Source organism: Lutjanus erythropterus, chromosome 22, assembly GCF_056507025.1.
Source record: "Lutjanus erythropterus isolate fLutEry1 chromosome 22, fLutEry1.hap2, whole genome shotgun sequence".
NCBI classification, from domain to species: Eukaryota; Metazoa; Chordata; class Actinopteri; order Lutjaniformes; family Lutjanidae; genus Lutjanus; species Lutjanus erythropterus.
Genome location: NC_139338.1, coordinates 7,062,979 through 7,076,997, shown reverse-complemented (window position 1 = coordinate 7,076,997; position 14,019 = coordinate 7,062,979). Strand labels below are relative to the sequence as shown.

The 14,019-nt window shown below is 37.8% G+C and overlaps 1 protein-coding gene across 1 annotated transcript; it reads right to left on the bottom strand.

Annotated features, from left to right (window-relative positions):
* Window positions 1-5,432: 5,432 nt before the first annotated feature.
* Window positions 5,433-8,942, bottom strand: LOC146306566 (fish-egg lectin-like). Its single transcript, XM_084711427.1, has 5 exons — window positions 8,786-8,942; window positions 8,167-8,400; window positions 7,780-7,994; window positions 7,527-7,651; window positions 5,433-6,147 (listed from the first exon to the last, which is right to left on the bottom strand). Exons 1-5 carry the CDS (start codon window positions 8,838-8,840, stop codon window positions 6,006-6,008), a joined length of 771 nt encoding a protein of 256 aa, XP_084567553.1. The 5' UTR covers window positions 8,841-8,942; the 3' UTR covers window positions 5,433-6,005.
* Window positions 8,943-14,019: the final 5,077 nt, after the last annotated feature.

Below are 14,019 nucleotides of genomic sequence, written 5' to 3'. Positions count from 1 at the left end.
CCGTCTGAGCGCTCAGCGGGGGGAGTGCAGCTGCTCGGCCCGACACCAGGTGGCGGTGTCGCACACCAAATCACTGACTGAGCCGCGAGCAGGCTGCTCCACTCATCCAGGAATTATTCAGATACTTCACTTTAATAAAAGTACTAATACCACACTGTGAAAATACTGCTAGGAGTCAGACATTCATGATAAATGGAACAAATCATGTCCTAGAACTATTAATACCAACAGTCTAATTACAATTTTTGGTGAAAATTTTAAAGATTTATACCTAAAAATAATAAAATGATATATGTAATTTATGAAATTTGGTTTGCTTTAATTTTTAGACTTAATTTTAAATTCTAACAATTAGAGCTGCAAAAATTAATCAGTAGTTTATTATTAATCGACTTTTGAATTAATCACCAACTTATTTTGATAAGCAATTAATCATTTTGGGTCTTTTTTAATACAAAAATGTTCAAATTCTCTGATTTCAGCTTCTCAAATGTGAACATTTTCTGGTTTCTTTATTTGTCTCTGTGAATAAACTGAATATCTTTGTGTTTTGGACAAAAAAACACACATTTGAGGACATTGAGTTGGACTTTGGGAAACAGTGAGCAACATTTTTCACCATTTTCTGACATCTTATGGACCAAACCACTAATCAATTAATAATTGATTAATGAAGAAAATAAAAATAATACCTACATAACATAAGTATAAAAAAATGTACTATTATAATTATCTTTATCTCAGAATATATTGGGGTCTTTAAAGTCCCAGATTTCTGTCAGCCCCATCAGAATTTAACAAACATGATTTAATCAGGAATAAAAAAGGACCCCTGTCTCACTTCCTGGTTTAAAAAAGGGCAGGAATACTGGTCAACTTTCTATTTTTTTTGACAAATTCATTAAATAATATTGCTATCAGATGTGTCTCAACATGTCAACTTTGTAGCCCTTGTATTCAAAGCTAAATAAGAATTATGGTTCAAAAATGTGTGTTGTGATTATTATTAAGAGAACTCAGCAACTTTAAAAAATAAATTGTGCTGTGCTGTGAGCTGAAAAAATGTAACGCTTTGTTAACTTTGTCAGACACCATCAGATTTTCCATCTGAGTGAGTTGATGTCTACATTTAACAAACAATGAAATCACCGGGAGGTTGGCCCATTTCAAGGTTTAATAACCAAGAGCTTGATCTTTTAAAATGCATTTTTTTCCAGCATAATTAAAGAGTAAAAATCAAATCCTGCTCAGAATATGTTTTGTTCCAATTCTCAAGAATGAGTGTTGTAAAAGTCTTGCATTGGAACTACAAGGAAATGTCATACTTTGTTGATTCTGGATGCCCCTGAGGACTAAAGCAGTGGTATAATAAACACAAAATATAACACCAAAAGTAAAATGGGTGATGTACTATTTGTAAATATTTGCATTTCACACCCTATAGAACAGACACACACCAGGAGCATTTAAATGTAACACAAATCATCAAACACTGAAATGTGAGTCACTGTCTTGTTTTGAGGAGGGTTATGATAGTTTGGTTTGACAGATTGTTGATGTAAAGTTTGCTGAAATATGTTTACTCTTTTTAACATATTCATTCCTATGGGCTATTTCACAATGGTACAATATTACCTGAAGGTAACAAACTTATAAAAACAGTCCATTGTTAATGTGCAGTTTCAAAAGGCATATAAAGTGGTGAAGTACTTGAATATTTTCCATTATTATTGTGATAAAACTTTATGCAAATTTTCAATATTTTTTTCATCCCTCTCCATTATGGTACTGTGTTGCTTTCAAATAACACACCCTAAAGTTTACCTGACAAAAAAATATTTCTTGAATTTTTTTCCAACTATTTTCCAACAGAAAATCATTAAAATTTTTTCCATGTTCAAATACAAAAAAGTGCCGCGAAGTGAAGCGAACTGTTTACAACACGGCCGCTTGTCCACACGTGTTCCTGCAAAACACCACTAGAGGGCACAACAGAGAACCCATAGTCATTTATATCGACATGTTTTGACAGCAACTAATAAAACTGAATTTATCTGTCGCCAGCTGTTGTGGCAGTCATGTTTGTCGCTGTGTAGCGGCAACGATACGTCGTAAAGATGAGGGTAGTTGCGGACTTCTTCAGTGAGCCTGTCCTCAAATCTTTCCGCCATTATCGTTTCTGGTGACGTATCTCCTGACCCCTGTCACTGCATTCTGGCCCTATCAGTCATGTGTGTATTTCATCTTGCGGATGCAAATGGACACAAGAGATGCGAGGCAGACGACATGAGTATGTGAACAGATAGTTAAAAGCAAGTATAGCTCTGCCCTAACGGGGATAAAACCTTCTAAAGCCTTCTGAAATGCCCTTCCAATGGAAAAAACATAATAAAGTGCCCTCTAGAGTGCTCCTCCAGTGGACAAAATTTAGTAACATGCCTTCTCAGGTGCCCATCATCATTAAATTTATAGCTTATTAAAAATGTAAATCTGTTCGGTAGAAAGCTGTAACTTGTCATCTCATGAAGACATTAAATTAGCAAAGCTGACATTCATCAAGGCTTTGTGCTTCTAGATTTATACAGTCATGGGACTGAAGCAGTAGTAATACGAAGACTATATCTGTGTAAACTAACGTGTTAATGAACATGTAAAAAAAAGATGTATGTTAAAATAGCTGTTTGGCATCCAATAGTCTTTTTTGAGTGCATGTGGTTTCCATAGAAACCACCTTGATATGTTCAAAGACGTGGATTTATGTTTCTCAAAAAGATTTTCCCAGTTCTACACCTCAACACAAAGGTCACACACACGTTCACACAAACGCTAACACATCTCTTTCCTCCACACACACACCTGCCTGACCTGCACCAGTCCTCTAGTCTCTGCTGTCCTGACTACATCACCACACTAGAGGGAACAGAAATAGTGGTCACTAATCATTTCTGCATCTCCAAACATGGCTGATGGGCCTAATTAAGGGGTGATAATAGGTGCCAAAAGGATGCGCAACTTTGTGTGTCTGTGTGTGGTTTGGAGAGGGTGGGGAGGGTAATTAGCACATTTGCATCATCAAACATTTGTGTGACTTCAGTAGGACTTAATTTGAAACTTTACTGATTGCTTTCCAACCGTCCCCTTTCATTTCCTCATTTCTCCCCGTGACTCAACCAATCACCACTGTCTTTGTCTTTCTGTCAGCCAATCAAGTCAATTCAACATTTTAATATTTTCCATCTTACCATAGCATTACACTTGTGTTTGGATTGAAATATGGCTTAAATGTGTCTAAAATTTCTTCTTGCTTCTATCAAATTACGTTTTATGGCTATTAAAGGGACAGTTCACCACAAAAACAAAAATATATATTTCTGACCAGTGGTGCAGTCGGTTTGTGATGCTCAAAACGCTAAAAAAAAAAAAAAAATCATTTCAAAAGCTCAACAGCAACGTCTCTTTCCAGGAGTCATGATCAGGTTACACAAGATAATCTACAGACCTTGTTGTGAGCTGTTTCGCAGACCCATCTGGGAAGAAACTGTTTGGAAAAGGGCAGGCACTTACAAAAACACTTGACAGGTGACTGGATGAGCCATGTGTCTGCCATGTCTAACACAGGCTATCTTCAACCAATCAGATCAAACTCTTGCCAAAGCAATCTGGAGTCTTCTTAACCAGCTGCTAGGGGCCGCAAGTCATCAACAACCGCTTCAATATGAAATCTTGTTTCAGCTCAGGACAATGTATGTGTAAGTCAGGTTAATGATGGCAGAACTTTGCAAATTTCCACTGACTGCTCTTCTCATCGATGACATTCATTTCTGGTGAATACAGACAGCGGCCTGTTATCTGCGTTGTCAGCCTGCAGCCCAGAACTCACAGTACTGGGTAAGAGAATTAGATTGTGAGCTCATCATTTAAAGTCAGCTGGCAGAGAGAGCAAAAAAAATGTAAGACTAGCTAGGCAGGACTGTATACTTTCAATCTGTGAAGCATGACACACATTTATCTTGCTATCTGTCGTTTCTTTATTTTTTTCAACTGTTTCTGGATTGGCTACGTGGAATACCACAAGCAGGCTTTAGCAGTGTGAAGACATGATGCAGCGAACCATAAAGACAAGCTGGTCCAAGCAAAAAGGAATGTTCCATGTTCAGATAGCTAGTTCCAGTTAGAGGAAGTATTTCATTGTTATTGACTTGATGGCTTTGAGCCGCATCAGAAAACAGAAAATATAAAAACAGGACAGTACAGGACAAGAGAAGAAGGTTTCTTAAAGATCATGTGTGTTCTCAGTTTGTCACGACACAGAAACACGTCATTAACCAACCAGCAAAATGTGACTGATAAAAAAATCGCAAAGTACAAATTTAGATCTGAAAATCATGATAAAATGAGCAGTTTTCTCTGCACTGAAACACTGTGGGTGTGTCCGCTCTGCTGTCTCAGTGGCAAACACCACTATGACCTGAAACATGGATGCTCCGTCTAGCAGCTTTATTGGACAAGTCCAGACAAGTTTGAGTCACCAGAGCCAGAGGACGGTGACCTGGACACAAAATTGCGGCTGCTAATGTTGGCCTAACTCCACAACAGCTTCCACATGGTAGTAAAAACTACACAGTCGATTTGGTGGCTTTTATTAATATAATCTGAACCCCACAAACTGGCCTCAGAAGTATTATCTGCAGGAAGCTAGTTAGCCAGACATGCTAAAGTCTTCAGCTTACATTGGAGTGGACAAATGCACAGTTTAATCAATTTCTTACAAACCACCTTTGGAATGGCTAAAAGACACTATCAAAACTCCTTATATATTGAGAATCACTGTGACTTGTTCACTATGCGAGGCCTGCTTTGCTTAGATACGGCTGCTAAGGTATGATTGGTCTGTTTTGGGGAGGGCAGCCAATTAGCATCTTTAAAAGTTATGTACTACTAGCTTTTTTACGTCTTCATTTGTCATTTCTGAAGATTCAGACACAAAGCGTGTCCAAATACAAAGCAACACATTTAAATGAGGCACATCCTAACAGTGATTTTCACACAGTTTGTTTAAGATTACATCATTTTGTGTCAGATGACATTGATTATTTTATTTTGTATTTGAAATTCCTCTTTTCTAGTTACTTGTGTTAAAGCACAGATAGGCTTTAACTGACTTACTGACATCATGGCAAAACTTCAAGTCTATAAAGATGCCCTGGGATCCCAGAACACTGTTATACCAGTGATTAACATTTTCAGTGATGATGGTTCTACTGTCTAACTAACATACAGTATAAATGGTCCCATAAATGACCAGGCATCATTAGTCTCACAGTTCTTCTGTGAAATTTTAACATGGTTGGAATGACCTGACAGGCCTCACTTTCTTCATTTGCTGCACATTTACAACATCTTTCATGCAGTATAACACAAGTCAGATGAAATAGCTTCAAAGATCATTTATTCAAACAGTAGGAAGGATGCCAGATGGCAAACAGAGGTTATATACATGTGAGTCTTAAAACATCTATTTTCCTCAAGGTATCTTAATTGCATTACATTTCTCATTTGTTATTGTCATTTATTGTTAATGTTCCACATAAAATGCCAAATGTAATTTGTAGTATTTCCCTTAATCTTTACCATTGTAGCCACTCTGTTACAGTGTCCATACATCTGTCATAAGAGATTGATTCAAAGCACAATTTTTAGGTTCTGATTTACAAGTGTTGCACATTGAATGCTGAGTTACAGTGCACCTAAGAATGATTTCTTACAGCTGCAATTTTCACTCTCGTCAAAATAAGTATTAGCCTAATAATATAAAATGACAAACAGTCCCACCACAACTATTACATTGAGAAAAAAATTAATTATGTTTTCATTGTGTACTTTTCACTGAATAATCTGAAGAGAGGATCGATCATTATAGAGATGAAAAGATAGAGATAGAGAAAAATTATCTTCCATGACAAACAGAGATTGGTGGGCACTGAGCACCTGTCATACAGGTAGCTTTAGTGTGTGCATCTCATTATCCAGCCAGAGTTGGTGACAGCCCAGAGGGTACGCAGGTCGTAGGCCACGTGGCGGATTCTCATACACATTGAGATGTGCCTCCATGCTGTGCCCTGTGGGCGCCTTGAAGAGATGCCCACTCTGTTGAGAAAAAGAAATACATGAACATAACAACTCTGTTTCCATCAGTAAACACTCTGCATGAAGTGTATGAAAGAAATGTACTTCTGGTTGTGATTTCCTACATGTACAGTAAATACATTCATGGATATAAATAACCTATTCTTGAGAACCAGGACAAATCACGTCCTACCAAAAAATATTCAAAATTATTCATGCTAACATTCTTTTCAAATTCAGTTTGGAAAGAAACCCTTCCACGCTAAAGCTGAAGAATTATGGCTTAAAAATGTGTGTTCTGAAGAGCATTATAAGAACTCTTTGCAAGTTAAAAAATAAACTGGCTGTGATCACTACAACTATGCTGTGAAATCCAAAAATATAACATTTTGTCTACATTTAATAAAAAAGTCATGACAAGTCTACTTCCATCAACTGCTGTTCTTGTTCACAGTTTGGTCACCTCCCGTTTAGATTATTGTAACTCTCTTCTCTTTGGCCTTCCGCATAAAACCCTCCATAAACTACAACTGGTCCAAAACTCAGCCGCCCGTATCATTACACGCACCCCTTTAATCCATCACATCACACCTATTCTACAACAGCTACATTGGCTCCCCATCACACATCGCATCAACTATAAAATACTCCTCCTTACCTTCAAAGCTGTCCACAACCTTGCCCCTACATATCTCTCTGACCTCCTCCACATTGCTACACCTGCCCGCACCCTCAGATCCTCTTCTTCCATCCATCTCATCATCCCCCCCGCCCGTCTTGTTACCATGGGGAGCAGAGCATTCAGCCGCTCTGCTCCCCAGCTCTGGAACTCACTCCCACCTGACCTCCGTAACACAGACTCACTACCACATTTCAAATCCAAACTCAAAACCCATCTGTTTAAACTGGCTTACTCCCTCTGATCACATTTGCATTGTCTAATTTTAAACTGTATTTTGTATTTTATTGTCTTTTTAATATTGTGTTTGCTTTTATGTTGATGATGTAAGGTGACCTTGAGTGTCAAGAAAGGCGCCTATAAATAAAATGCATTATTATTATTATTATAAGTCAGTTGGCGCATTACAAGGTTTAATAGCCAAGAGTTTTACCTATTTATATACATTTTCCTGACATAATTGAAGAGTAAAAATCAATACAATTCTAATTTCAAGTTGGATAGATCATAGAGCATTTTAGCCATGCACTTTAAGCATTACACTGATTGAAGGAGGTGCGATAAATTTAAGTCAAACTTTTGAAAAGCAATCACACCACTGTCCTTTTAACATCATGTTGACTTTTCTCCCAGTGCTCACAAGGTTTAATATCCTTAAAGACATGTTCGTACAATATTAAAGTATAACTGACATGACGATGATGATTTTTTATCGACTTACCTTTGGAAGACTGTACCAGCTCGATTCACTACAAAGACATTTCCATCAGTCCCCACTTCAACCATTTTCGCAGCCCCTGAAATTCGTGTCCAGCCACTGTTGCGGCAGGTGGTTGGTGAAATGCTCTGTCATACAGAAACATACATGATGAGTCATTGTGATCAATGAGTGAATGGGGTCAATATTCCTGAATAACACCACCACCACCAAGAGTTAAAATATGAAAATTTTCATTGGTGCTGCGGTGACCAACCCGTGTGAAGTAGATCCTGTCACTTGAGTCGATTCCCCAGCATCCCAGGTTTGGACTGCAGCTGATGTACTTAAAAATTGATTGGTAATTCCAGCCCAGGGAGCCCACTCCATAGAAGGCTGCGGCGGAGGTACTTCTCAGACAGTAGGCACGGTTGTTCAAAGATCCCACAACCTGTCCATCACCTCCAGCATCCACCTGCTGCATAGACAGACCTGAAGACAAGTCCAACACAGAGGTATGGGTCATTTAATCAGCAAGAGGGTAACTGTTTACTGTGTGTACTGTAAATATAGAAAAGTAGGAGCACTTTACTGTAGTAATTCTATTATATTATACAGTAAACTTAACAAAATAAATAATAATAATAATAATAATAATACTTACCACCGGCTCGTCGAAAATGAGAACCAATGAATTTGTAGACGCCGCTGGCAGAGCCAGCTGCCCAAACTCCTGCAGGTCCAACTGAGACGTGTCTGAATCTTAGTGTACTCATCCGATACCATCGGTTTGACATCAGGAAGTACGCATAGTAACGACTTACTGCGACCACTTTCCCCTGGCCGGCATCCATCTGGATAGTCCCATACAGCTGTGGACCCTCAGAGCAGCGCCAGGCTGTTGTGAAGACAAAATCATAATTGAAGTTTGAGAGGAAAACAGCAGTGTTAAAAAAAAAAGATGATTGTTTTAGATTTTGAAGGCTTTTAATATATTTTTAAATAGTTTAAAGTTTAGGGAAAAAATGCATTTCATAAATTACATATATTTAATGTAAAGAAATCCTTAAACAATCCATTTTAAAAATGGAATAAGAGTGTTGTTATTAATATTTTTTTGGTAGGACATGATTTGTCCAAATTCTCAAGAATGTGTTATACATATATACACACACATACATATATATATTATTATTATTTTAAGGAAAATAAATCAATCTAATTTCAAATTAAACTGTTTAAACAATTGATTTTGCCATTAAAACAGTTAATCAATGACTTACCATGACTGCCAGCCAGGTAACACAGCATCAGCAAGAAGGCTCCAACAGCTTTCATGTTGTCTCTGTGTTTGGGAGTCTGTAGTCAATAGTGAACCTCTGGATGCACCTCTGTATCTGGAGCTGCTGTCCTGCATCCCATCTGGTTTGCCTTGCTTTTATACCCTAGACCCATGAGCCTGACCCATATGCTTCACTACAGCCAAAGCCAGTTCTGCAGGCTGTTCGGGGAAGGAGGAAATTTTTTTTTAGTTTCATTTACTGTAAAATGTAATTTCAAATATGCAATTAGGCCAGTTTGACAGCCTAGATGAAAACTGGTGATGTCTAAAGCAAAGATAAGGAAGGATGTGCTTCCTTATGTATAGATTATTTTTAAATATAACAAGCACTGTTGGAAGATGCAACATGATCCTTTACAAGAATAAAAGTAGCAATACTGCAATGTAAAAAATACTCAGTTACAAAATGAATGTATCAAAGGGTTTTGCAGAAACAATTTAGCTACTTTAGAAAGTTGTTTCCAACCTATGAGTATGGGGGGTGTGGCTTGCGAGTTGTGGTTAATAGTAGAGGAGATCATTTTAAGGGCCAGTTCACCCCAAAATCAAATTTTTGCAAGCCGTTGTTAGCTGGTTGCTAATTGCTGTAACATGAAGGAAAACACAGGATATGTTCAGAGTGAGAAAAGAAGCCTGCAAATGTGACTAAATATAATATGAATAAAACTCAAATACATTTCCTTGTTCATTAACATGACTCCTGCCAGTTTTTTTGTTGATGTGTTAATGTGAGACCCACAATGTCATAATTTTCATACTGTGAGTTTAAAGACACCTTAGAAAAGGGGGCCCTGGCCATATGCTAATGCTAATGCCCTGGATGCATTTTTTAGCATTATGTCAGTACTTTGTTTTCACCAGGACAAACCGAGAAAACATGTCGGTCTTCCTGTTTTCAGTGACTAAAAGTTGTCAAAAGCACTCACTATGTCCACCAATGTGAATGTGAATGCAGTATGGGACATACTCTGACTCACTTTACTGCTGAAAATGAATATCACTCTCTATGTGTTAACATATGCTACTACAGCCAGCAGCTAGTTAGCAAACTGAAAACAACTAGCCTATAGCTCTGTCCACAGGTAACCAAATCCACCTTCCAGCACCTCTAAAGCTCAATAATTAGCATGTTATGTCTGCATGTTTCTCATTAGCCGCTGCTAGCTAGTTGCTATAACTTCCGGGAAAATACAGGACACATTGGATAGATCAGAGAGTGAGGAAGTTGGCACATTTGACTGAATGTAATGTGCGTGACACTTTAATACATTACCTTGTGCATTACAGTGACCTCTGAGTCATGTCAGGCAGATTTTCATCACTTCAACAGTGAAAATAACTCCCATGATCCCTTTCCACTTCCTAACATCATCCAGCTACCTTGTCTTTGTTGTGTTAATATAAGAAAGACCCTTAGCCAGTAGCTAGTTAGCAAACATAGCATAACCACTGGAACAAATAGCCTGTAGCTCTGGCCAAAGAAAACAAAATCCACCTGCCAGCAACACTAAAGTTCACCAATTGTCATGTCATGTCAAGTTTGTTTAATCTGCCAGGGTGTCAAATTGTGGTTTTACAATGAGGTTTCACCAGATTGTGAAGCACTCCACACTTATTCATCCTGAAATCTGTTGTTTCTTTGTTTTTTTCCCAATTGTTTTGACATTGGCTATGTGAAATGCTATGGCTATGTGTCGTCTTTACCAGTGATGGCTCACTGCATAGACGTGATGCAGTGAACCATAAAGACAAGCTGGTCCAAGCAAAAAGGAATGTTCCATGTTGAGATAGTTAGTTCCCACTTGAGGAAGTTTTATATTTTCTGATCTGGCTGAAAGCCAACAAGTCAGTAAAAGTGAAAAAGTACAGGACAAAATCTTCCACTGGAGCAAGTTTAAAAATCATGTAAAGCAACAATAAATGTGTATTCTGAGTTTGTCACAACACAGAAACATGTCATTAACTACCCAGCCAAATTTCGGTTAGGGTTAGGCTTAGTATATAATAATAATAATAATAATTTGCATATTTGCATCATCAAACATTTGTGTGATTCCTCATGTCTCCCCATTGTAATGTTCAATAATCAGTCTGTTGGAGTATCTCTGAAGTTTGAACTTTAATGGGAGGCATACTGGAGACAATACATACATCGCAGTTTCCATAAACACACTCCTGTAGGCCCATGTGCCCCAGCCTGCACACGGGCTACCTGGGATCTGTAATCACTGCGCAGCATCAACTAGTCCCTTTAAACTCACTACATTACACCCATGAATCAGCCAATCACCACTGTCTTTGTCTTTCTGTCAGCCAATCAAGTCCATTCAATAGTTTAATATTTTGCATCTTATCACAGCATTACACTTGTGTTTGGATTGAAATACATCTTTTCCACAGAGAAAATGAAAGAAATACTGTCCACTACTGATATAACTGATGCTATCACAGTATTTACGCTAACCTCTTCAAGACCAGATACAGCCATGGACACTTCTCGCTGTCCCTCCTAGGAAGCTGATTGGCTGTACCACTTTTGGTGTAGATACAAATGAATAACTTCAAATCTTTCAAGATGGAATTTTTGCATGATCTCATGAATCCATCTGCCTCATAAGTTAAGGTCAATACATGACTTCATTTTAAATTCCTTCACAGTCTTCATTATATGAGTCTGGACAGACGTGGATGTAAGCTGTAACTTGACTAGTTGGTGGGGACATACAACTGTGAGTTAGTAATTCTATTTTTTGACTACTGTTTTATACAACCATTGACAGCTGACTTCTCACTGTTCTTAACAGACCACAAGGGGCTGCAAGTCATCAACAACTGCTTCAGTCTGAAATCTTGTTTCAGCTTGGGACAACGTATGTGGAGGTCATGTCAATACAGACAGCGGCCTGTTATCTGTGTTGTCAGGCTGCAGCCCAGAACTCACAGTACTGGGTAAGAGAATTAGATCGTGAGCTCATCATTTAAAGTCAGCTGGCAGAGAGAGCAAAAAACTGTAAAACTGGCTAGGCAGGACTGTATACTTTCAATCTGTGAAGCATGACACACAATTATCTTGAAATCTGTTGTTTCTTTGTTTTTGTTTTTTTTTTCAATTGTTTCTGGATTGGCTATGTGAAATATTACCTGCAGGGTTTAGCAGTGTGTACACATGATGTTTGTTCCAAGCAAAATGAATGATCTATGTTGAGATAGTTAGTTCAGAAAATATAAAAAAAAGTACAGGACAAGATCTTCCACTGGAGAAAGTTTCTTAAAGATCATGTAAAGTAACATTAAACGCGTGTTCTGAGTTTGTCACAGCACAGAAACATGTCATTAACCACCTAGCCAAATTTGAATGATTAAAAAATCGCTAAGTGCAAAATTAGATCTGAAAATCATGATAAAATGAACATTTTTCTCTTCACTGAAACACTGCGGGTGTGTCCGCCCTGCTGTCTCAGTGTCAAACACCACTATGACCTGAAACATGGACGCTCCATCTGAGATGACACAGTAGCATCCACTGCTGTAGCTAATGTGCAACTATATCATCAAAGTCCACTTTTTAAATGGCTAAAAGACACCACCCAAACTCCTTATATATTGAGAATCACTCTGACTTGTTCACTATGTGAAGAACTCCAGTGCTGTGCCTATAAATGATGGCAAAGCTATGATTGGTCTGTTTGGGGGAGGGGTTTAATGAGCAGCCAATTAATAAGCATCTGTGATGGATTGAATAATCAGCAATAGAGTAACATTTAATGGCCTCATATAGAGTATTTTTCACATTCTAATATAGTATGTGCATCTTCATTTTGTATCATAGTTTAAGGTTAAAATGTTTACTGTCTGTTACAGCAGTTTGAGTATAGTGTTTTTGTGTTTTCTTATGCTTTATATTCAAAATGCCATTTTAACACCAGTATTAGCAGTAGCTGTAGTTACATAAGGGCTCCAGCAGGGGGAGCGTAGAGCTGTTGAATTACCTAATGGTGCACTTCACCTGCTCCTCTTAGTCATCACATTCATGGAGGAGAGTTTGTGTCCGTGCATCTTTTACTCATTACTCCCCCTTTCATGTATGAGTCCCTCTTAATGAGAGTTGTTGTTTACTTGAGTGTTAGTTAAATGTGTAGTCACACTCCGGAAACTATGTGTCTTACTGTATGTCCAAGCATTGATAAGTGATGAAGTTAATTACCTGACAACGAGTAAACAAGCCGCATGAGCTAACCTGTTGTGATGCTGGCTGCACTGCACTGGCGTCTATATGGTACGGAAAATTTACCGTGTTGTTGTTGTGTGTTATATTAGGCTATAGTGCATATACTGAAATACCAGACTTACTGAGTGACTGTGCTGTTGGAGTATGATTTAAAGCTGCAGTATGTAATTGGAGTAAGCCAAGAGTATTTTGTGCATTATGTATATTTCAAGTAGTTACTGTGCTTTATTATGCTATATTTATCTTGCCATTCAGAGTTGAAAATGCTAATGCAAGTGCTTATGCTGACTAAAATAGACATGTTAAGTTTAATGTTGATGTACATTTTCTGTGGTAATATTTTACAGTCTACTGATGCAGTACCAGAATGATACATATTGTGATACTGTACTGATATTAATGTTATTGTTTTGATATCAGTCATTACATTCATGTTCTGTGGAAAGTGTGTGTCCATGCATCTTTTACTCATTACTCCCCTTTTCAGGGCTTTTACACGTCTTTAGAAGTTGTGTAATTTTTCTTGATAACTCCTACCAGTGATTTTCATAGAGGTTGTTTAAGATTATAACACCTCTGAATAGTTTGTTTTGTGTCAAGTGATGTTTATTATTTTATTTTGTATTTGAAATTCCTCTTTTCTAGTTACTTGTGTTAAAGCACAGATAGGCTTTAACTGACTTACTGACATCACGGCAAAACTTCAAGTTTATAAAGATGCCCTGGGATCCCAGAACACTGTTATACCAGTGATTAACATTTTCAGTGATGATGGTTCTACTGTCTAACTAACATACAGTATAAATGGTCCCATAAATGACCAGGCATCATTAGTCTCACAGTTCTTCTGTGAAATTTTAACATGGTTGGAATGACCTGACAGGCCTCACTTTCTTCATTTGCTGCACATTTACACCATCTCTCAATATAACACAAGTCAGATGAAA